Source organism: Vipera ursinii (assembly GCF_947247035.1).
Source record: "Vipera ursinii genome assembly, chromosome: Z".
In the NCBI taxonomy this organism is placed as follows: Eukaryota; Metazoa; Chordata; class Lepidosauria; order Squamata; family Viperidae; genus Vipera; species Vipera ursinii.
The window spans coordinates 42,436,432-42,462,150 of NC_139517.1; the positions used below are offsets into that span (position 1 = coordinate 42,436,432).

Consider the following 25,719-nt stretch of genomic DNA (forward strand, 5'->3'; position numbering starts at 1 on the left):
ATAAGTGGCAATCACAAAATAATATTACTGTCAATAGTTTTTTATATTTTAAAAGATCTGTTATGAATTTGCTAGAGAAAAGCTACAGAGAAGGAAAGATGAAGTCGCTGCCTTGTTTGCTTCTCCACTTGTTCTTTCTTTTATGTATCTTTCATTTTTGAATTTTTCCTCATATCATGTATTGCTTTCTTCTGAAAAAGTTTCTAATGCGTAAATATCTATTTGAAATTCAGCAATTTAAAGGATTTGGATGAGGCTCTAAAAATAAAAACTAAGTAACTTGCCTCCTTCCAATATTTTCAGAACTGGAATAAAGAATATCCCTTTAGTTTTTTGGATGTGCAGTATCTTTTAGCTTAGGAGTCCCCAAGCACCCTAACCTTGTCATCACCTGTTAGTCTCAGAACAGATTTGCATTTGCCAACCTCCTGCTCACAGGTAGCACTTGCTTAACAATGCTAATTGGAACTGGAAACTGATGTTAAGCAACACGGTTATAAATTTTTAAAAGTCACATGGCCATGCCTGTTCTGGCAGTCCTGGTTGCTATCATTGAATGATGACATGTCACTGTGATGTGTGACTTCCTGTTGGCTTCCCATTTGAGAGCTGTATGCAATGAAATTTCATTTTAATGTATGCCAATTAGTGTACATTCAAAGTGACAATAAAGTTATTCTATTCTATTCTATTCTATTCTATTCTATTCTATTCTATTCTATTCTATTCTATTTGTTCCTATTGACTGCTTGTCAGAAGTTGACAAGGAAATCATGATCACATGACAACGATGAGGACAAAGCTCCAGTGGCTATAAATATGAGGATATAAATATAGTTATAACCACTACTTGTTCAGTACTGTTATAAGTTCAAACAATTCCTAAACAAATAATTGTTGAACAAGGGCCACCTTGATTACCTTCCTCTTCCTCATGACAAATTGTAATTGTCCTTGGAATTTTGTACTATGGGTAGACACATAGCCTGACCAGTTCTTAGCATAATCTGTAAGGGAATTCTATATTAAAGAACTAAGAAATAAAAGGCAATCCCATGAGAACCTGGAATCTTTCTTAGGAGTCTTGGAATCAATGGAGCCCTAAGAATACTACTATTTTGCCTTGTTTCTTTTTTATTATTTCAAAGGTAGATTATCTAAAACTATAGGGAAGAGAACAAGGCCAAATGGACCTTTGTCTGAATCAAGTATGGGTAGTCCTCAGTTTACAACAGTTCATTTAGTGACATTATGAAGTTACAACACTAGAAAAAAATGTTATGGCCATTTTTCACACGACCACTGCAGCATCCCCTTGGTCACGTGTTTACATTTCGCAACTGTTTCATAATTATGAGGATTGCAGTGTCATGTTCATAACCTTCTGACAAGTAAAGTCAATGGGGAAGACAGATTCATTTAACTGTGCTACTAACTTAACAACTGCAGTGATTCACTTAATAACTGTGGCAAGAAAGGTCATAAAATGGGGCACAATTCACTTAATAGCTGTCTCGCTTAGCAACAGACATTTTGGTCCCAACTGTGATCGTAAGTCAAGGACTACTTATATTGGAATGGGAGGGTAACTTACCCATCATTATTAGCAGTGGTTTCCTTCCTCAACTTTTCTGATTAATTTTTCAAGCCATAGTATTTATTCCTTACCCTGTATTAAGTCAGTTCCTACCATTTCACAATGTAGTGTACTCTCTGGTAATATCTTCTTTGGATCATTGATGCATATAGCCCTCAGCTGTGAAGTCAAGGCAACTCAGTTGAAAATTGTTCTAAATTTCATTGCATTCACGAATGCTTAAAAATCTATAATATTAAGAAGCCATATATTCTATATATTTTTAATCTGTGTATATATCTGTATCCATACCTACACAGATTAAATATATATACACAGATTAAATATATATACCTGCTTTCCTGTTTAATAGATCGATGTTTGTGTGTGTATTTGTGTGCGTGTTGAGATGTTCACAGAAATTTACACAACTTGGGGTGTTCGACATTTTTTCTTTCACAGCAGTTGGTCCAAATTAGCTAAGCAGCCATGACCTGGTTTGTATTTGCACGGTCTGCATTTTTAATTTCTTTTCTAGGGTTTCCTTTCTTCCTTCCCTCCCCTTTCTCTGCCCCCCCCTTCCCATTTCTTATTTCTGTTCTTCTGTTCAACAAACACTGCATTCAGTATCTATTCATTGTGCTGGCATGATGCTAGAATTAGGCATGATAATCATTGGTGACAAAGAAATAATGCTGCAGAGAGGGTGGGAAGGATGGTGGTGATGCAGCTGCATTTGATTCTGTTGAATAATTCAGTTTTGTTTGCATGCATAAGCACACACATCAATTGAAATGCAAAGCCAGTTTCCCTCTGTGCAAATGTCATGAAATACCGTAGTTAGTATTGGAGCAATATTGTATGGCATATTGGAAATGTTATTACAAGCTAAATGCCTCTGTGATCCATAATCATAATGCTCATTATATATATATATATATATATATATATATATATATATATATATATATATATATATATATTGCTGACCATCCTAAAAGAAATATAATTGGAAAGCCCCAGTGCTATTTTATTGCAGTGCATCAAGATACATTGCCACTTTCAAAGGATCACAAGTGCCCAAAAGTTTGATTCTGATCCACAGATCTGCATAAAAAATTAAATCCATATTCTTAAAAAGCAACCTTCCCCAAAGTCTAAAAACATGTTTTGAGTTTACATTCTTTCTCAGGAGTAAAGATTCTAGAATCTGCAAGTACTGCTAAAATGCTCCATGCTATATCCTTTTCTTAACTTTCTGCAAATGATTAATTCTTGTTCTTTTGTATTGGTTGGATCCAGAATAAGTTATTTAAATTTTTGAATTGGACACATTTATTACAGATCCTATTTAAACTTCATTGATTTTAGTGGAAACTGAATACAAATTTATAGAACTCAGATTTCAGTCAATTTTCAGTCATCATAATTTATCTCAAAAATAGGTTATTCAAATTTGATGTAAAAAATTTGAACTAGATTTTTGGAATTCAGTGGCTGTCTCTGATGTTTAGAAATTTAAAGCTGGTGTGATCTCAACCAAAACTTCTTTTGATTATTAAAGTAGATAACTGTTGTTATATTGCTTCTTGAAAAAAAAGACTTTTTAGCTATGCTACTGGTAATACACTGATAAAGCACAAAGGTTGCTTTATTCTGATACAAATAAAGTCCACTGTGGCTTGTAAACAAAAGTTAGGGCTTAATGGGATATATGAATTCTGCCTTTTTACAGAAATATTTCAGAAAACGTCAGAGAGGAATTAAGATAAATATATGAGGATAGAATTGAGAACTGAAAAGATCAAAACTATTTAATCAACTGACTTTAAGGTAGTAACAAAATAATTAAGATTCTTTCATCATTAACAGGAGAAAAATACTTTTACAGGTTCACCATAATTTAAATCCATTGTTTAGAAGAATGCCTTGTGACTTGCTATTTCAATGGCTTTATTTTTTCAGCTCTGACTGTTTTTGCAGGCGAATGTCAGAGCCAGCAGCCACCTCATAGAGAGGGATGGTTCTTGCAGGAAGCTAGATGAACCAACTGTGGGTTGGTTTTAAGTGAATGACACTTGTTTTTGTCAACTCTTTTGTTCCTTTTTTTGTCTAGTAATGAAAGTACTGAACATTGTGCTACATTACATATTTATTTCATGTGTTTATATTTGGTGCAAAAGTTAAGATTTTATTTCACAAAGTATTTGTTCGCTTTCAGGTAGTAATACAGTAATGTTTATTTGTGTTGCAAACATTTTCCTAGTAAATAAAATCCTTTTTTTCAGCTGGAACTAAAAAGTGGTTTTACATAGCACTGGACAATAATAGGTAAAGTCTTCTAAAGTATAAGTGGGTTTAACTTGTTGAAAACTATTGAGATCAGTTGGATCTGGCAGTAAAATCCAAGGGGGAGCACAGATAATTTTAGAAAATTCTTTGGGGAATGGCTTTGCTTGGGAACACAATTAAATTTATTTGTGGCTCTGCAGCATTATCGTTTGATGTGACCCTGATTTGTATTGCTACAGAACAGAACTGGATGGTAGCTGTAAAAAGATTGGTTTGGGAGTCTGCAGATCACTGCATTGATTTAAGAATGATGCAGTTGAAATTAGTATTCATCATTTAGTAATGAAAATAGGAAAAGTAACTTACTTTCCACTACTGTGCTATACACACAGGTAAGCTTATGTTTTAAGTCCATTTCCTTTGTGATACTATTATGAGAGAATATATTGCTTAATATTGAGAAAGGAAATTAGGTTGGTAACTAGGCAACTATATCTGCAGGTTTGAAGAGATTTCCGATTATCAGCCCTTTAACCAAAAAACTACTTATTTTAAGGATGGGATGAATCCCTCCAAGTTGGAACATTCTTTAGCACCTGATTTTATAGAATTCAGCTTATCTTCATATTTTTTTCTTATTTTTGGTAACCTATCTTATTTTGTAGTGTTAAATGTGATAGGATTAAATCTAGGGGTACTATTCTGCTGATAGATCTAATAATATTCCACCCATATGGACACAAATTTACCATCTACCCCTTTGAACAGAAATCTGTTTCTCATTTCCCAGAACTGAAGGTTTAAGAGAACATTAGTAGCTGTGTGAGGCAAAGAAAAACTGAACAGCCAGTTGTGTCCATTCTTCTAGTCAATTGATGCAGTGGGGTTTAATACTTTTGATACTTTTTAAAAATTGATTATTACAAATATAGATAGCACTCAAAAAATATTCAGGAAATAGGACAAGTGATATTCTAATCTCTGTCTTATTGTGAGTGACATACAACTATGTAATTCTAGCATCCACTTTTGGCTCAAAGTAACTTCTGTAAAAGTTGCTTAAGATGAAGTATTATACTTGGGGCAGGCTGATTTCCTAGTAAAATCCTCTTTTAACAAAGACTAAGGGGTGAGACTGAAGCTGAATCCTTGTCTGATACCTCTTAGACTTTACCAATTTCACTTCTATTGGACTGTTTGGTTCAAACTTTCTTTTTTTAATCCTTTGCTATGCAGAGCCTGACTAGATATTAGATTTTCCCCACAGGTTAGCTCTTATCCTGTAATGATTTCAGTTTTAACCATTTATATTGAGAAAGGGCAGCAGTTTTAGAAAACACTTAACAAACAATCCAGTCTCCCCACCCACCCCTTTTATCCAAATCAATTTAATATGCTTCATAGTAGGCAAGGCTCTTTTAACATTTTATTAAGAGATAGTTTAGTTTCATATTTTTTTTTCTTTCTTGCTCTACTCGTGTCATACATTAGCGTTTATGACAATCAAATATTGTAGGCAAGATGATGCTGATCCAAATTATTTCACAAGCCCCCTTGTGGAATGCAAAAAGAAGAATATTGTGGTAATTCGGGGGATTTAGTTTTCATCCCATTGCACATCTATACTGATCTGTGGACTCCCTGGATCCAAAATGATATCTGTATAGCGCTGCCAATTTGATACTTTGCAGCAGCCTGTATATTGCCAAGCACTCTAAATATTGTGCTTTCTGCAGATGCTGATTGATGTAGCACTACTCTTGGACTTTTTCTCTCTTGCCTTCATTGGGTCATTTTGTTTGGGGCTTTTTTTTCCCTCCTATTTTGCATGGAAGCACCCTTTATAGCACCTAGCTGTTCCCGCTTTTAAATCCTTTGATGCACAGTCAGTATCCCTTTTGGAGCCACTCAGGAGGTGATAGTGACAGTATTTTACCGTATTGAACACAAATCTTTTTTGAGCTGATTTAATTGAACTTTGTATTCATAAGCCTTTATATCTCTATATTCCCTCAAACGTGTAACAGAATTTAATAGGAGACAAGTTACTTGCTGAAGATACCTAGTGAAGCACCCTTACCTATTACTTTTTTTTAAAGAAATGTTTTGATCTGAGTGCCTGTTTTATCCACAGAAAAATAATGTAAAATCTGAAAATTTTGCACATCTCCATAAGTCATAGGATTTTTATAGACTAGAAACTTGATTTTGTGTGTTGAAGAGTACAGTCTCTTGAGTGGCTTGGCAAGTGTGGTGCTAATGTGTATAACCACCCTCAGTTTTATTCTCTTTCCCTATGTTCAGTTTTAAAGTTTGTTTCTCTCCCTGCTCCTCCTCTTTCACAATGTCAGTCACAATGCTGTTAAATTCCCTGCTAGTCTTGTGTTTATTTTATGCGTTTCATTCTTTTTAAAAACATTATTTGCAAGCAGTGAATAAAAACAAGACGAACAAATTAAAAACAACAAATTACCACTAGCTGGTTGGACAGTTTCTTACTTTGTGTTACATTTAACTGTTCTTTTGACAGCCCAGTTTTTAAAGCCAGGTTCGTATGGAAATGCTTTCACTCCACCTGCACTGCTTCTGGAAGTAGCATAATGGCTTCATTTGTCTGTTACTTTTTAGTGCCTTCTCATAACACAACATGTTTAGCACAATGTCTCATCTGAGCAGTAACTGTTTCTTTTTGCAAGAATGGAAGTAGAAATACAGGTTTTTTTTGTCAGAACTTATTAGTCTGATACTAACACTATTCAGTTAATAACTATCCAAAATGGCTGCATTTTTCTATATGTAGAAAAGTCAGTATTTAAAATTATTTAGAAAAGTTTTAAACTGAAAATATCAACCAAAGAGGCAATCTCTCTTTCAGCCACTAGAAATCAGTAAAGCAAACACTAAGCATGGACAGCAGAAGCAAAAAACAATAAATGTCATTGAAGGTGGGGAGGGGGAGATAGATAACCTGGGGAAAAAGGAGAAGCTGATGAGCCTCTGATTTTTTCATACATATGGTCCCACTATTATTTTCAACCCTCCAGTAGTCCTAAAAAAACTATTATATGTAGTTATTTAAAAATAAGTTCCACTGATTTTAGTAGGATTGATACCTAGGTAGATATGCGTGGAATTATGTATATGTGTATCAGCTATCACCTGCGTGCATGTACACACACACACACACACACACACACACACACACACACACAGTTGCCCTCCGTTGAATCAAACTTCGCTTATCGAATCAGCTGTTTTATAGTATGTCTGGTAGATTTGTTTGAGATTTTAAGAAGGAATTCATTAGCTTTGTCATCTGAGAGTCTGGGGATCTTATATCTGCATTACAGGTGCAGATGATGGCCAAATTTCAGGGATATTCTTACATACAATTAAAGTGATAACAATTGGCTGAAAATACATCTTAATAATAAGAGCCTCACATTGTCCGTCTCTGGTCTAGTGAGTGATAGAAGTTATAGACCAACAGATATAGAGGCCACCTATTTCTACAAGGCTGCCTGAAGGGCTGGATTTAAATTAGGATTCATCCCTGAAATAAATAAATGAAACAATACTGAATCCAGGTAGAAGAAATAGATTGATAGAGTTATGGTTCTTTTTTAAAAGCTCTTCTGTCTAATAGCATTAAAATCAGGCTTAATGCTGAGATCCATTGCTGAAATAAGAGGAAAGGATTATGGAAGAAGATACATGATAGTGTTAAGAAAGGGAGGAGTTAATTTATATTTAATTTCTTCAGTTTATATTCCAGATGAAGAAATTAATTTTAGGGAGAGTATTTAAGGGAGATTCATTAGGGAAGAATTAATTACCATATATGTTCCCTGTAATTTCTCTCCTTCCTGTTAATATTACTGGACTTGGGAATCCTAGCTATGTATATGCTAGCTTCTTACTTTATCTGTAAGCTAACGCAGAATTACTATATTCACCTCTTATTAATGTCAGTCCATTTTGATTTTCTTTTTAAAAGATGAGACATTATGCTTGTTGTGTTTTGTCCCTACAAGCACTAATGGTTTCTTGCTGTTTTAACCTGTTGCTAGGCCTGTTCATCCTAACATACCAGTATTTCTGTTAGTTTACATGTGTAATGCATCATCCAGTCTATGCTTGAGCTGATTTTATTTATATATATTTATATATATTTCTAATTTGTTAATATTTTAAATTTGAACTTTGTATTTTTACTAACTTTGCTGTATTCTTTCAGTTTAATAATGGCTGCATGTTTTAATTTTCATATATACGTGTGTGTGTAATGTGTGTGTGTGTATGTGTGTGTGTATATATATATATACACACATACATATATATATATATATACATACACATATACATATACATATATATATACATATATATGTGTGTGCGTGATTGTCTCTGTGTGTGCTTGTATATATGTATATATATGCTTATGTGTGTGTGTGTGTATATACACACACACACACACATATATACACACACACACACATATATACACTACATATATAGATATTTGTATGTATGGTGGGTTTTTTTTATTTGTAAAAAACCAATCAAATCTAACATGGATTTTGCTCTGATTGTGTTTTGGTTTCTAGTGGTGGGGCAAGTCTGACACTTAACAACTTAATGTGGTCTCTTCAAAGTCTGACACACAAACAAGTAAACTAAACACATTGTTAGTTTTTTTTTTGTTTTTGTTTTTACAAAAACCAAGTGGTGCTTTTTAGGTGATGGATATGATTGTATAAACTAGATTAATTTAATGCTTTTTAAATGTCAATTTCTTCATTTTTCCCCATTGCTTTTTTTTTCCTGTTATGCACAAAAGTTGCCCAGCACACCATCAGAAAGTATGATGATCCTTCCTGAACTCTGTTCCTGTGGAAAAATCTTACCAGCAGGTGTTCTAGTTTTTTGTTTTGTTTTTATATAAATATCTTTTCCCTTTTATTGGGCAATTGTTGTCCCTAAGTAGTTCTTATTTCATTTATTTTGCATGCATACATGTAGAAAATTACCTTGTTCGCCATGTGTTGAAATGTCATTGTAAAAGAAGAACATATTATTGGAATATTTTTGGTTTGTTTCTCTCTTCTGTCTATCAGGATAATATTGGACACCGCTTGCTACAGAAGCATGGTTGGAAGCTGGGTCAAGGCTTGGGGAAATCTCTTCAAGGTAAGTAAAAAAAAACCCTAAACATTAAAATATTCTTGTCCTTCAAGTCAGATTTCCACTTAAGATTCTTCCCCTCCTTGCCCTTGTACTTATTGAGTTTTACATTTATCATTATTACACTGAGTTTCTCTTCATATATATCAGTCAAGTATGTGGTCTGTATTCTGACTTATGTATATATATATATACCAGGTTTTATTTAAGGGAAGTTGAAATATTGCAGGAGGAATATTGTATGGATGGGAAACCTATGCATCATTCTGTTGTTGACACAATTGTTTCGTCCTAGTGTCATCATGATTTTATTATCACCTTTGGTGGATGAAACAGAAGAAATAATGCAATAAGTCTCCTCTCCAGAAAATAGTTATTTTTTAACTTAGATTAATGCAAATTATTTGTTACTGCAATTTATTCACTTGAAGTTGCTTATGAGAGGTTACACATTTTGCTTAGAAGAATATTTACTATAATTAGCATTGACCCAATACAAACTTCTGATTTTTTCTTCCTAGTTTGATTCCCCATCCCATTTCACATCAGCCCATATAACCTAGGTATATTATATGTATATATTGAGTGTTACTTTTTTCTTCAAGCTGTGGGACATTTTAGTTAGGTATCAGATTTTTTTGGATAACTAATACATATTTAGTGAGTAGCCGCAAAGCAATTTAGACAACAGCATGACAAGGTCATTCTGAAAGTAGAATCCAAACATAGATTGGAACTTAACTACATTGCCTATCCTCTAATATGTTTCATTCCTATTATGCCCCAGTGCAGGTTACTTATTAATTAAAGGAGTGAGGGTTTTTTGTACTGCATGAACAATCCAGAGTAATTATTAAGTAAGTGCTGCCTAGCAAGCTAAGCTATATTTATACGACTAAGGTATAGAAGTGGTTTCATATGATTTCAGAATTGAAAAGACTGTTCTTTTCAAACAGCAAAATTAATTGGAAAAAGTTATAATGAGAACCTGAATTCCCAAAATAACGGTGTTTGGTGTTTATTTGTGCAACTACAAATTAGTTTAGATTAAACATGTGTGTGTGAGAGAGAATGTGTGTGTGTGTATTTCTACTTTATCACATACATTTAACAAATTCTGTAGTTACTGAATTTCAATTTAAAGCTAAAATCTTGGGGAAATATTTCAGAGAGGTGCTCTGGAATGCATACAAGAATGTTTTTAGTATTTTTTTTAAATTATTAAAACGTGTATTTTCTCAGGTTTGCAATGGCATCTCCCTTCTGTCATTGCATTTGTATGCATGCATAGTTACTTTGTTTCACTACATGTTACAGAAGCAAAACAGATGTATGCCTGCACATGCAGAATGCAGGAGCAATTTCTAAAGCAGCCGTGTGAGTCTGAAAAGTCTATGGTTGCTATAATGATTCAAAAAGGGCTTCATAAATACCGTAGTGCACTTTGAAGAAACACTTCTGAAAGCTATTGTCTATTAGCTTTCATTATTTATATGTTCCTGGTGACATGAATCGGAATATAATCTGAACTGCATAGAAGCTCTATCTAGAAGGCTCATTTTAAGATTCCTGTCTAATGAGAATTGGTATATTAAAATCTAGCCAGCACCTTATGGTACATTAAAGCAGGGATCTGCTTTACAGCCTGCAAGCTACATCTGGCCCTACAGAAGGTTCCTTCTGGCCCACCAGCAACTCCCATGTATTGTGCTTCAATCCTTTCCAAACAGCACAAGGAAAGAAACCAGGGTTGTATTCACCACTATTTGGAAAGGAAGGTTGGATTCCTTTAATTTCTCTGATGGGGGAAGATGTATGTGTGAGCCAGCTGGAGGATTACTGGATGAGGAAGGGGAAGCATCTTGTCTTTAAAATTTGCCCCAGCCTTGGGCCAGTTGGAGGATTGCTTCCTTTGAGGGAGGGTGGTGTGCCCCTTGGATCTTTTCCCTGCACACATCATCATGTCCTGAATTTAAAATATTTTACAATATTTCCTCAGATATGTCTATCCAAAAGACTAGATTTACTGAAACTCTAGGATTGTCCATTTTTGTTTCTTTATAATGTTTGCTTCTGAAAAGCAGTAAATAATTGCTGGAGTCATCTATTACTTTTAATTCAAAATTTTTCTAATAATGGGCTATATTTTTTTTTAAAAAAACCTTTCATTAGATATGGGAAATTGTTATGTTGCTAATACTGAAAGAGCTTAGCTTGCAGATATGCATAGGAATATCCAGATTTTTGGTAATACCTGTAATATTTTTATTTATTTATTTATTTTATTTATTTATTTTAATTCCATTTATATCCCGCCCTTCTCTGAAGACTCAGGGCGGCTTACAAGCTTAGCAGTAGCCTTCATTCTATGTATATGCCTGCTTATTAGGGCTTTCACACACCCCCCAAGCGGCATTATTACAAAGTCCATTATATAACTTTCTAAAGTAGCTATAATACAATACGATTATTAAATATTCCTTTTGGTCACTTTTAATATTTCCATTTGTAATGGTGGCAGTGTTCTGAAGCAACCATGATAATTATTAAATTATTAAAAGTAATATTAAATCTAGTATTATAATGCACTTTAGCTCTGAAACATTCATGTTTCATGCAAAAGTGTATTACAAGGAATCACCATTAATACTGGTAGTTAAAGCTACTCTTCATTTAGGGAAAATTGGACTCTTATTACATTTATGTTGTGCATAATGAGGGAAAATGGCTGCTATGGTAGAGGCTTTCCCATTTACAATGTTACCACCACAACAGGTATTGCCAGTCACAAAACATCAGTTTACTTAAAGACAAATGCAAAGTTGTTTCTGCCACTTTTTAAAGATAACATAACTCTCCTTGTCAGCCTAAGGTTTACCTTTATTATCTTATGGCCATTTGTGTATTTATAGACAAAACCTACCTGCTACCTACCATTTTTATTTTATTTTCTAAGAATTTCTATTATATATTTGTGCTATCCAAGATTATTCATGAAAATAAGATGAATCAGAGTTTGATTTGATGTTAGTCTATAGTTTAAAGTTCTGATTGAATTTACCCAGTCTCTTCTAAACTGAAGCCAACATTTTCAGTGTGCTGCATTCTTCATTTGATAATTTCTATCCTATGTGATGCAATGATAAAGTCTAATATTAATTGCGAAGTTCTTGCATCGTGAAGTAACTGAAACAGTGGTGGGTGGTTCAACATTCATGAATATCACAAAATAGGAAAGTTTATATGTTATACTGAATCCTATACCCTCTGTTTACAAACACAGTAGCTGAGTTCTTAGAATTGCTCTCTCTCTCTGTGGTTTAATGCAAGGATGGGCAATTAATTTTCCCAGTGAGAAATTGGGAATTAAATTTCCCCTGCACCCCCCATTGCCATTACTGCTGTGAGCCAGACAGGGACAGCTTATGGGCTGGATGTGCCCAATGGGCAGTAAAATGTCCAAGTCTGATTTAATGCCTAATAAAAAAAACTTTGTCCTTCCAAACAATTTTCCCAGAAAATTTCAGCTATATTTATTAAATGATGAGCAGATAAAATACTTTTCTCTGAGAACAGTAACTGAAATTTCTGAAAAGTAAAATAGAGGTATTTTAACTCTTTTTTTTCTTTAGAGAAAATACTGTATAGCAGGATTTATTTTTTTAAAAAAACATAACTATTCCATACTTGTATAAGCATTTAATGTAGCTAATTCAGCCACTTTATTCTATTTTTCATGCTAGATTTTTGCAAAATTCTACTTGTCTCTAGTTAACATCATCTTCTAAGTGATCTTGCTGCTCTAAAAATAAACTTATATGGTCACCCATCTTAATTTGGTCAAGGTGGTTCCTAATAATACATAAAGTAACACAGAATAAATAAACAGTAATGCAATCTAATCAACCTTCCTGGTAAACCATAAAAATAATATTCCTCATTTTCTTTTTTACTGGCTTTCTATGAGCTAGCAAACTGGCAGGTCTTTTGTTTGATAATGAAAGCTGTTCAGTAAAAAAAATCTTAACACTCAGAGTAGTAATAATTACATTCATATTTGAAGTACTATACAATACAGAGTGCTAATCATTCACTTCTGGCATATAAATTATTTCCCTAAATTGGGGAATGTCTGTGGATGGTGAGAGCAAGAGATCATGTTGAAACAATATATAGATATTTTTCATTTAGAAATAAAGGGATCGAAACTGAAAATAAAGTTGTTTCCCTAAATGGAGACAGTAACCCAAAACCAACCAGGTTGATCTCTAGAAAAGCAAAGTAGGTATGACATAATTAGTGTTTGTACTGGTTCTTACAAGAAATCCTAGGATTGAAGGCTAGGAAGTTGAAAACATTACATGGGCAAAAATATGAATTTGTTCAGGTAATAATTGCCAAAAATATGAATTTGTTGAGGTAACAAAAAGCAAGAGAGTGTTTTTGTTTTACCTTTTTCCTGAAACATCCCATGGTGACATATAAAAAGAAAGGATAATAAATAATTTATAAAAAATAGTTTGTTTCATAAAGTGATTGACAGTAAAACAAGATGGGAAATTCATTAAAATGATTCAGAAGGATTAAGTGTTTGTCGTACTTTAATGTTCACAAGATTATAGCATTGCTGCATTGATGGTCAAGATATACAATTGCAAGAAAAAGTATGTGAACCCTTTGGGATTATGTGGTTTTTTGCATGAATTGGCCATAAAATGCGCTCTAAACATATTTATATTTATATTTATTAAATTTTTATACCGCCCTTCTCCCGAAGGACTCAGGGCGGTGTACAGGGCAATAAATATTAAAAAACAAAGTACAAAAGTTAAAAACCAATTAAATAATTATGCCCAATATATACAATAATTAAAACGATGTTAAAAACCCAACCCCAAACCCATCAAACCAGGCCGTATTGCTCAAATAAGTAAGTTTTTAGATCCCGCCGGAAGGAGCGAAGGTTGGGGGCCATCCGGAGCTCAACCGGCAAGCGGTTCCACAGGTCTGGCGCACCCACAGAGAACGCCCTCCCCCTGGGGGCCACCAGTCGACATTCTTTGATCGGAGGCACCCTGAGGAGGCCCTCTCTGTGGGAGCGCACTGGACGGAGGGAAGTTTACGCTGGCCGCACGTGCCGCCGTAGGTAATCCGGACCCATGCCATGTAGGGCTTTGTAGGTCATTACCAACACCTTGAATCTCACCCCGAGGGCAACCGGCAGCCAATGCAGCTCGCGGAGCAAAGGTGTAACATGGGAGTATCGGGAGACTCCCAACACAACTCGCGCGGCTGCATTCTGCACCAGTTGGAGCCTCTGAGTGGTCTTCAAGGGCAGCCCCATGTAGAGAGCATTACAGTAGTCCAAACGAGAGGTCACGAGCGCATGAGTGACTGTACACAAGGCATCCCGGTCCAAATAGGGCCGCAATGGCGCACCAGGCGAACCTGGGCAAAGGCCCACGTAGTCACAGCTCCAATATGATCTTCTAAAGAGAGCTGTGAGTCTAGGAGGACCCCCAAGTTGCGCGCCCTATCTACGGGGGGCAATAGCTCACCCCCCCATAGCAAGAGATGGAGTAATCTGAATTTCCCGGGATGCCGGCACGAACAGCCACTCAGTCTTGTCAGGGTTGAGCCGAAGCCTGTTCCTCCCCATCCAGACCCGGACCGCCTCCAGGCAACGGGACATCACGTCGAGGGCATCACTGGGGTGGTTTGGGGTCGAAATGAAAAGCTGGGTATCATCAGCATACTGATGATACCCAACTCCAAAACCACGAATGATCTCACCCAGAGGCTTCATATAGATGTTGAACAGGAGAGGCGAGAGGACCGATCCCTGGGGAACTCCACAAATGAGAGGCCTCAAGGTCGACCTCTGCCCCCCTACCAACACCGACTGCGAACGTCCCAGAAGGTAAGAGGAGAACCACTGAAAAACTGTCTCCCACTCCCAACCCCCTGAGACGCCGCAGCAGGATACCATGGTCAATGGTATTGAAAGCCGCTGAGAGGTCTAGGACAGAGGAACAACCCCTGTCCCGAGCCCGCCAGAGATCATTCACCAGCGCGACCAGTGTCGTCTCCGTGCTGTACCCGGGCCTGAAACCCAATTGGTACAGGTCTAGATAATCAGCTTCATCCAAGAACAAAGGGAGCTGATGCGCCACCACGCTCTCAACAACCTTCGCAAGAAAGCGAAGGTTGGAGACCGGACGAAAGTTGTTTAATATTTCTGGGTCCAAGGCAGGCTTCTTGAGGAAGGGTCTCACCACCGCCTTCTTCAAGGCGGCGGGAAAACTACCCTCACTCAAAGAAGCAGTTATCACTGCCTGGAGCCAGCCTCGTGTCCCATCCCGGGCTGCATAAACCAGCCAGGAGGGACACGGGTCCAACAAACGTGGTGGAGCTCAGCTTCCCCATGATCCTGTCCACGTCTTCAGGAGTCACAGGGTCGAACTAAACATCATGTAAGTCACAACAATAGAAAAACGCAGTCTGCTTAAAATAATACTACACAAACATTAGCTGTTGTCATGTTTTAATTGAACATAAGATGGAAACATTCACAGTGCAGGGTAGAAAAAGTATGTGAACCTTTGGACTTAATAACTGGTTGACCCTCCTTTGGCAGCAATAACCTCAACCAAACGTTTCCTGTAGTTGCAGATCAGACCTGCACAACGATCTGGAGTAATTTTGGACCACTCCTCTGCACAAAACTGTTTCAGTTTCTTGGGATGTCTGGTGTGAATCGCTCTCTTAAGATCATGCCACAGCATTTCAATAGGGTTGAGGTCAGGACTCTGACTGGGCCACTCCAGTCAATTTTGGTTTCATCTGTCCACGTTTGAAGTTTGCAAAAGAGCACCTGGATGTTCCACAGCACTACTGGCAAAATATACTGTGGACAGATGAAACCAAAATTGAGTTGTTTGGGAAAAACACACAACACTATGTGTGGAGAAAAAAAAGGCACAGCACACCAACATCAAAACCTCATCCCCACTGTAAAACATGGCAGAGGGAGCATCATGGTTTGGGGCTGCTTTGCTGCCTCAGGGCCTGGACAGATTGTTGTCATTGATGGGAAAATGAATTCCAGAGTTTATCAGGACATTTTGCAGGAAAACGTACGACCATCTGTCCGCCAACTGAAGCTCCGCAGAGGATGGGTGATGCAACAGGACAATGACCCAAAGCATACAAGTAATTCAACAAAACAATGGCTTCAACAGAACAGAATATGCCTTCTGGAGTAGCCCAGTCAGAGTCCTGACCTCAACCCGATTGAAATGCTGTGGCATGATCTTAAGAGAGTGATTCACACTAGACATCCCAAGAAACTGAAACAGTTTTGTGCAGAGGAGTGGTCCAAAATTACTCCAGATCGTTGTGCAGGTCTGATCTGCAACTACAGGAAACGTTTGGTTGAGGTTATTGCTGCCAAAGGAGGGTCAACCAGTTATTAAGTCCAAAGGTTCACATACTTTTTCCACCCTGCACTGTGAATGTTTCCAGCTTATGTTCAATTAAAACATGACAACAGCTAATGTTTGTGTAGTATTATTTTAAGCAGACTGTGTTTTTCTATTGTTGTGACTTACATGATGTTTAGAGCGCATTTTATGGCAAATTCATGCAAAAAACACATAATCCCAAAGGGTTCACATACTTTTTCTAGCAACTGTAGTGAGGGGGAAAATTATTTGATCCCCTGCTGATTTTGTACATTTGCCTACTGACAAAGAAATGATCAGTCTACAGTTTTAATGGTAGATTTATTTTAACGGTGAGAGACAGAATAACAAGTCCAGAAAAATGCATTTCAAAAAAGTTATAAATTGATTTGCATTTTAATGAGTGAAATAAGGATTTGACCCCTTTGCAAAACATGATTTAGTACTTGGTGACAAAATTCTTGTTGGCAATCACAGAGATTAGACGTTTCTTATAGTTAACCACCAGGTTTGCACACATCTCAGGAGGGATTTTGTCCCACTCCTCTTTGCAGATCCTCTCCAAGTCATTAAGGTTTCGAGGCTGATGTTTGGCAGCTTGAACCTTCAGCTCCCTCCACAGATTTTCTATGGGATTAAGGTCTGGAGACTGGTAGGTCACTCCAGGATCTTAATGTGCTTCTTCTTGAGCCACTCCTTTGTTGCCTTGGCCATGTGTTTTGGGTGATTGCCATGCTGCATTACCTATCCACGACCCATTTTCAATGCCCTGGCTGAATGAAGGAGGTTCACCCAAAATTTAACAGTACATGGCCCTGTCTATTATCCCTTTGATGCAATGAAGTTGTCCTTTCCCCTTAGCAGAAAAACACCCCCAAAGCATAATGTTTCCACCTCCATGTTTGATGGTGGGGATGGTGTTCTTGGAGTTATAGGCAGCATTCCTCCTCCAAATACTGCAAGTTGAGTTGATGCCAAAGAGCTCGATTTTGGTCTCATCTGACCACAGTGCTTTCACCCAGTTCTCTGAATCATTCAGATGTTCATTGGCAAACTTCAGATGGGCTTATACATGTGCTCTCTTGAGCAGGGGGACCTTGTAGGCACTGCAGGATTTCAGTCCTTCACGGTGTAGTGTGTTACCTATTGTTTTCTTGGTGACTATGGTCCCAGCTTCCTTGAGTTCATTGACAGGATCCTCCCGTGTACTTCTGGCTGATTTCTCACAGTTCTTTTGATCATTGAAACTCCATGAGATGAGATCTTACATGGAGCCCCGGACCAAGGGATATTGACAGTTATTTTGAGTTTCTTCCATTTGCAAATATTTACACCTACTGTTGTCACCTTCTCACCAAGCTGCTTGACAGTAGTCTTGTAGCCCATTCTAGCCTTGTGTAGGTATACAATCTTGTCCCTGACATCCTTGGACAGTTCTTTGGTCTTGGCAATGATGGAGAGTTTGGAATCTGATTGATTGATTGCTTCTGTGGACAGTTGTCTTTTATACTGGTAACAAGCTGAGATTAGGAGCACTCCCTTTAAGAGAATGCTCTTAATCTCAGCTTGTTACCTGTATAAAAGACACCTGGGAGCCAGAAATCTTGCTGATTGATAGGGGATCAAATATTAATTTCACTGTTTTTCATGGTGCTATTTCTGATAGGTTGAACTGTTTTTTTTCCTTTTGTTTACTTGAATTTTTTCTTGTTTTTTACATGTTGAAAGAAGCTTATTAGTTATTTTTGATTTTGTTGAAAGCCTTGATCCATTTTGAGCCTTAGCTTTCCTCAGTTTATCTTTGCAGACTTGGGCTATTTGCTGATATTCTGCCTTAGTTATGTGCCCCTCTTTCCACTTTCTATACTTGTCCTGTTTGTCTTTTAACTTATTTGAGAGTTCTTTGTGCAGCCATACTGGTTTCTTTTGAGAGCTGTTATTTTTCTTCTTCATTGGAATTATGCTAGACTGGACTTATAATTTCCTTTTTCAAAATTTCTCTTTTGAAATCAGCACTCTTATAGTACAAGACTCTAGTTTGGCTTTGTTCTATTGCTTGTCCTTGCATAACGTTGAATTCCAATATTGCATGATCACTCCCCCCCCCCAAGTTTGCTGTAACGTCAACACCTTCTGTCATTTCATCTCTCTTAATGAGAATTAAATACAATATGGCTGACCCCTAGGTCCCTTCTCTGCTACAAAGTTGTCTGCTAGGTTTGTCAGGAACCTGTTTGATCTTCCACTTGGTGCAGAGTTTGTCTTCCAGTTAATGTTGGGATAGTTAAGTCCTCCATTATTATTATGATGTGCTTGCTACATACCTTAGTTAACTTACTAGCAAAAAGTTTATTTCCTCTGTTTGATAGGGTGACCTATAGTATATTACTATTATGATGTGCTTGCTACATGCCTTAGTTAACTTACTAGCAAAAAGTTTATTTCCTCTGTTTGGTAGGGTGACCTATAGTATATACCTAAGGCAATATCATTTTGTTTCCTTTTATATTGACCCAAATGCATTCAAGACATTTTTCATCATTGTTCTGTTCTATTTCTGTAAAGATGTAGTTATTTCTTATAAATAGTACAACTCCACCTCCTCTTCTATTAGGTCTGTTTTTTTTTAAAAAAATAATTTAAATCCCTGTAGCAGTATATTCTATTCGTGCATTTCATTCCCACCCAGTTTCTGTAATGGCAATAATATAATATCTGCCCTCATTTATTTGAATTTCTAGTTCACCCTGTTTATTCCTCATACTTTGTGCAATTTATGAAATTACATCTTAGAGAGTAGAAGCAGACTGTATCCCATGAGGCACATGTTAGGATAACTAGTATATTCCCTGTCACCAGAATGATGAAGTCAACTGGAAGGAGAATTCTTCTAGTGTAAAAGCAGGTTTGAAAAGAATTCCTCCCTGACCCATGAGAGTAAAGCTCCTTCAGTCTTTGGCTATACTTTCTCAAAAAGAACAATAACTTGTGGTTAGCTTCCACTTCTGGAGAAGAACATGAGAAGAAAAGAAATAAGTCAAGATCACAGGAACATCTCACAACAAGATCTGTTACCTGACTTTGTTACAGTGATGAAGCATTAAGAGCAGATTATATAGAGAATGAATAAGATTAAGTAACATGGGTTAGTTATGGACAACTTTTTTACTGAGTTAAAGGCACCTTCAACATTGTTCTTTAAATGTGTACATTATGAATGTTTCCTAGTTGACCAAATTTTCAGCTCAAAACTGGAGATTTTCTATGTTCATAGAAAAAGAAAGCAGTTATGCTCTCTATTTCTCACATAAGCATGTCCATAAGCTTTTCCCTCAGGGACAAAATAACGAGATCAAATAGAGGTTTGCACTATCTGCATTCCCCATAATGGTTCTCCTCCCTCTCCATAGACACACAATTGTGGCTGCTCCTTCTCCCCACTGCATTCCTGAGAGTAGGAGATAGCAGAATTAAGTATTTAATTCAAGGCAGTCAAGAGAAACAACCTCATTCTTAATGCTGTGTGGGAAAGCATTTATCTGTGATGTCTGGGAGGTCCATATAAGGGCTTTCCAGCTATATTTCTGTGTTTGGTGACTCTTCTATTTCTCAGTTAATATATGAATGGGACTATCTCCCTTCTACTTATTGGTACTGTAAGGCAGCATGCCAGAGGATACAGCAATCCACACTCCCCAAATGTCCTTATAATCCTACTACAATATTTCCTACATCTCCTTCCTCCTCCTATCTCTCATTTTAATCTAGCAAGAACAGATGGAGGAGACAAAGATTCAAGAACATGAGGAAGAGGAAGGATAGATGTGGGAAAGATGTCAACCACCACCACCAGCAGTTCACTCAGGATTTATCAGAAGTATCTACCGTAGGTTCTGTAGTTTCAACAGCAGTCTCAAGCTCAAGTGAAATGGAAGCAGGAAAGTCTAGGGAAACTCTGTGATTTCTGCTGTGAAGGGGAAGAGAGTGAATATTCTAAAGATGATACTTGCCTATTCACCCTTCGTTTTGTTCAAAACAAAGCTATATTCCAAGTTGCTTGGCAAAGTGACGAGGATTCTCAAGACAGTAATAGGCAAATGTCAAAGTACATTCAGTTTGTGCCTAGTAATCAGATGCTGTCAGAAATCTTCCCAGAGAACTTTATGGTAGCAAATTTCTCTTTAACAGTCCTCAAAGAAATGAAGGGAGAACCAATCAAACCTTCATCCTTCCCCAGCCCTAATTAACGTCTTGCTATAGAAAATAGACATATTGAATATCCTACGTAGATGATCCAGTCATGACCCTTGTATTCAGTAGATTAAATGGAACTCTCCCAAGGATCCACACAATTAGATCATAGGTTTCATGAGGTTGCAATTCAAGCAATAAAAATACTTTAGTTATGACTAAGGGCTCAGTTCTGTGGACATTCACTGAATGGCTTTGTTCCAGTTATGTTCTCTTGGCCCATTTACCTCACAAGAAAAAAAAATGAAGGAGTACAATATATGTTGTCGTGAATTCCCTGGGAAAAGATTAAATTTACCAGGAAATTTATTGGCTCCAGCAGATTTATCAAAAGCCTATCTCCATGTTTCTGTCAGCCTTGCTTACAATGTTCCAAATCAATGGGATTTCCTTTGACTGAATTCAATCCCATCTATATGCCTTTATTTCCACCTAGTTCACTCACTGCATCTGATGAAATGACCTGCAGCTCACAAAACTAAGCCTTTTAATTCTTAGGAAAGAAGCTACTAGGGTTTCCTGCTTGAGCAGGGGATTGGACTAGATGACCTCCAAGGTCCCTTCCAACATCATCATCATCATCATCATCATTATTATTATTATTATTATTATTATTATTATTATTATTATTATTATTATTATTAATCGTCGCACAATCAGCCAGATAGATGTTCAGACTGGATTTGGCATTTTTGTCTACCTATCAAGTCCTTACCAAGGACCTGGGATAGGCAGATGTGGATGTTTGATGGTATTACAGATATTGTCACAAGATGGAACCAGTTCCTAGTAAGACCGCCTTTTGCAATTGACTAATGGCGAATTTGTCAATGCCAATGGTGTTCAGGTGGTGCTCCAGTTGTTTTGGGATTGTACTCAAGGCGTCTGTTAGTTGGTACTACCCTTGATTGCCTTTGCCACAGTCTTTCTATTCTGCTGTCTCCAGGTGCTGCCACGTCCACTATTCAGACTTTTTTGTCTTTCTTATCGACAGTTGTTAAGTCCGGGTTGTTATGTTGCAGGTGCTTATCTGTTTGAATTCTGAAGTCCCAGAGCAGTTTAACTTTTATCATTTTCTATGACTTTCTCTATTTTATGATCCCACCAGTTCTTGCTTACAGGCAAATGATATTTCTTGCAGATCTTCCAATGCACCTTCGTTGCTACTTTGTCATGCCGCTGCTTGTAGTCAGTCTATCCGATCTTTCAGCAGCTTACCAGGTGGTTCACTGTTTCTTCAGCTTCTTTGCATAGGCGGCACTTACTGTCTGTTGCTGTCTTCTCAATTTTGACTTTGTAGGCATTTGTCCTTAAGGCTTGGTCTTGTGCATTCAGAATTAGTCACTCGGTCTCTTTCTTCAACTTTCCTGCTCTTAGCCATTGCCAGATCTTGTTATTATCTGCTTTCCCAGCTATTTTTTTAATGTACTGGCCATGTAGTGCTTTGTTTTCCCATGCCTCTATTCTGTTCTTCATTTGGTCTTTCTTGTAGGCCAGTTTGGTCTCTCCAGTAGTCAGTAAGCCTTCCTGATATACTAATTTCAGTGCATCTTCATCATTGTCTTTCAGTTATTCTTTCAAAGCCATTTTTTATTCTTAAACCATCTGATGTACGTGCCGCATTCCACGACCACCCATTTGCCTTGGTAAATAGAGTCTGTCAATGTCACTGTGTGGATGAAGGGCATGATTCATTGTCTTTATTTTTCTGGTCTTCCTATCCATTGCTTTTAGTTCTGCTTGAGTCCAGTCCACTATTCCAGCTGTGTATCTAATGACTGGAATTGCCCAAGTGTTGATTGCCTTCACGATATTTCCACCATTGAGTTTGGACTTTTAAGATCTTTTTCACTGTCTTGATATATTCACCTCTAATCTTTTTTGACTTCAGTGTGCTTGATGTTGTCAGCTTGAAGGATACCCAAGTATTTGCAGTAAATCTTCCTCATCCAGACTTTTGATGTTATTTTCGTGAGACATCTTGATTCCTTCAGTTTTCACTATTTTTCCTTGTTTGAGAGTAAGTGTGGCACATTTGTCCAAGCCAAACTCTATTGCAATATCTTGGCTATATATATGGACAGTGTTCAGTAGCGATTCTATTTCAGATGATATTTTTCCATACAGCTTCAGATCATCCATGTAAAGGAGGTAGGATGAGCCTTGGTGGAGCAGTGGGCTAATGCCTCCTTAAGTAACACCAGCTGCCTCCAATTATTGCAGGTTCGCATCCCACCAGGCTCAAGGTTGACTCAGCCTTCCATCCTTCCGAGGTAGGTAAAATGAGGACCCAGATTATTGGGGGCAATAAGCTGACTTTGTAATAATGCCGCTTGGGGGGGGGGGGGAAAGCCCTAATAAGCAGGCATATACATAGAATGAAGGCTATTTGCTAAGCACATTTGATTTGTGCTTGGATTGTAAGCCACCCTGAGTCTTCGGAGAAGGGCAGGATATAAATGGGATTAAAATAAAAAAAAATAGTCTGGCAGATGTTTTTGACGTTTGATAGCCATGTCCTGAGTTATTCAGTATTGTTGACAGAGGAAACAGTGCAATAACAAATAGTAGTAGTGATAATGAATCTCCTTGAAATATTCCTCTCTTGATATTAACCTCTTCCAGTCTTTCACCATTGACCTGCAACTATGTCTTTCATTGTGCCATCTATCTTTGCAGAAATTTTCTGATGTTTCTACTGACTCCTGTTATTTCTAGGCACTTGATTATCTAGTCATGTGGCAGTGAGTCAAATGCATTATTATTATTATTATTATTATTATTATTATTATTATTATTATTATTTCTGATTTTTGTATCTTCTTATACCAACAGTACCTACATCAGTGGGGGTGGTGGTTTCTGTTTGAGAAACAAATTGTCAAAAAGTACACTACCAGAGAAAGCAGCCCAATTCTACATTGGTAACTCATTCTAGTCAGTGTTTTTCAAGAAATTCTGCTCGGGAAACCAATCAGAACAGAACACTAAGTGGGACACCCCCTTTGAAAATAGATGACGTGTTCATTCCATGAGTACTTATTTTCTATCAGTCAACTAGAATTCAGAGCTGTGCATCTGACTTAAATTGCCCTGATGCCCAGAGTGTCAACTCTTGATGCATAAAGGCAGCATCTCAATAAGGGCTAGGTAAATCACAAAGGAAGATTGAGATTTGGGAATCACCAGAAAGTGGTCACTTTAGCACAGAGGTATCTTCTTTCGATACCAGCAGAATACATAAAGGTATCAGGAAATATATAGTACATATCCAATCTCAAGGAGAATTGGACCTCAGTTGTTGATCTTTTTGCAAATGCAAACAAACAAAAATATTTTTCCCAGAACTGCAGAGAATAAGTGGTCAATAAATCCACTCTTTTGGCCTCTGGGACTATTCTGTCTATTCCCATCCTGTACCAGAATATCCCATAACATAATTTTTTTTGAAGGGATTTTTTTTTCATTTTTCTTTACTGGCATAGTTTTGAGATCTGATGAATGTGAACAAGGAACACAAATGGCATCCAGACACCTATTCTAGGGACCAATCATTGAAGCTTAGCCTGACTATGTCTCTCTAACATATTAACCAGATGTTATTCTTGAGCAGTACCCTAATAATGGGGTCAAAAATTTCCATACCTTGAGGCATTTAAATACAACAGTAAGCCCATTGATCAAGATGGAGATATTTTAAGGACAAATTCTTGCTTCATAACCAAGATACATTTGAATTCCATAGGTTGCAGTTGTGCTTTTGGATTTCTGCTCAGCCTATCTCATCTCAGGGAATATCTATTCTATGGCATAAAAAAATGTCCAAGGCCCCTGTGTAAAATACGTATTACATTTCTGTGAGTTGGGCATTATGTTTTAACTCCTGAAAATTGGGGTATCAAAGAAATTGGGTGTCCTGCTCATTACTAGCCCCAAGATAAAATAATTGCATTGACTTATCTGTGAGTGACTAAAAACTCTATTGGAATTGTAGTCCATTTAAGGTGATTATAGACATCGGCTATCCTAGTTGCAGAGGTACGTGGTATCTCTAATCAATTTTTACTTGCCCCTGCCTTTTTACCACAACAGAAGCTAACCTTTTTTCTATTGAATAATAGAATAAAAAATTAGTAATCAGAAGATTATCTAATACCATTCAAATCTGTCTTCATTTGGATTCAGTTACTGCTTTTATTGAATAATTTGAGGATCCAGAATTCTCAATATAAAATGTAGCAAAGTATGTATAATCTCTTGTAACAGTAAAAAAAAAAATCTGATTGGAAATGTAGAAATTTCTTTGTTCTATTATTACCTCCCCACAAAAATGGGGAAAGCTCATAATCAATTTAGTAGCATCTTTTTTTTTTTGCATTTTCTTGCAACTGGTATTAAAATACTATTTATTGCCTCTGATGATGTGATAATACCTATCACCAGAACTAATAACCATGATCTTCTGTTAAAAAATATTTGGTAGAATAATATTGGAGGGTATTTGGTGGACAGGTTATCAGTAAGTGCAGAATTTGAAACAGTCTGAATTAGGAGGTCCTGAATTATTTCCACAGATGGTTAATATTAATGTTCTTTGGATTTAAAATCTGCATCTAGCTCGTGGGCTAATTAAACGCTATCCTCCACATTTCTTTCTGTAGAAGACATAGTGGAGCATATTGAAGGCCTACTACTACTGATTCTAATTGAGATGCTATAGGTAGAAACATTAGCAATGCTCCTTTTGTTTTACTCTCCCATGAAGAAAGAAGCAATAATGTAAAAGAAACAGGAAAACTTCAGAAGAACTGACACCTGCCAATACTGATCAGAAGGCCACCTCTTCTCTTCCTCTTTTTGTTTTTGTAGCTTATCTTTCAGATATTTGCAAATGTTAAAACAGGTGTTAAATAAATATAGCCTGGAATTCTGTATTTTAAAGAATAATGTGTA

General features: G+C 36.9%; 1 protein-coding gene across 3 annotated transcripts in view; it reads left to right on the top strand.

Annotated features, from left to right (window-relative positions):
- GPATCH8 (G-patch domain containing 8) overlaps positions 1-25,719 on the top strand; it is a 113,496-nt gene that overhangs the window by 50,149 nt on the left and 37,628 nt on the right. For all 3 annotated transcript variants that reach the window (XM_083378508.1, XM_083378510.1, XM_083378509.1), the window contains exon 3: positions 8,986-9,058. In XM_083378508.1, the coding sequence (XP_083234634.1) occupies positions 8,986-9,058 (73 nt within the window). The remainder of the gene's footprint in view (positions 1-8,985; positions 9,059-25,719) is intronic.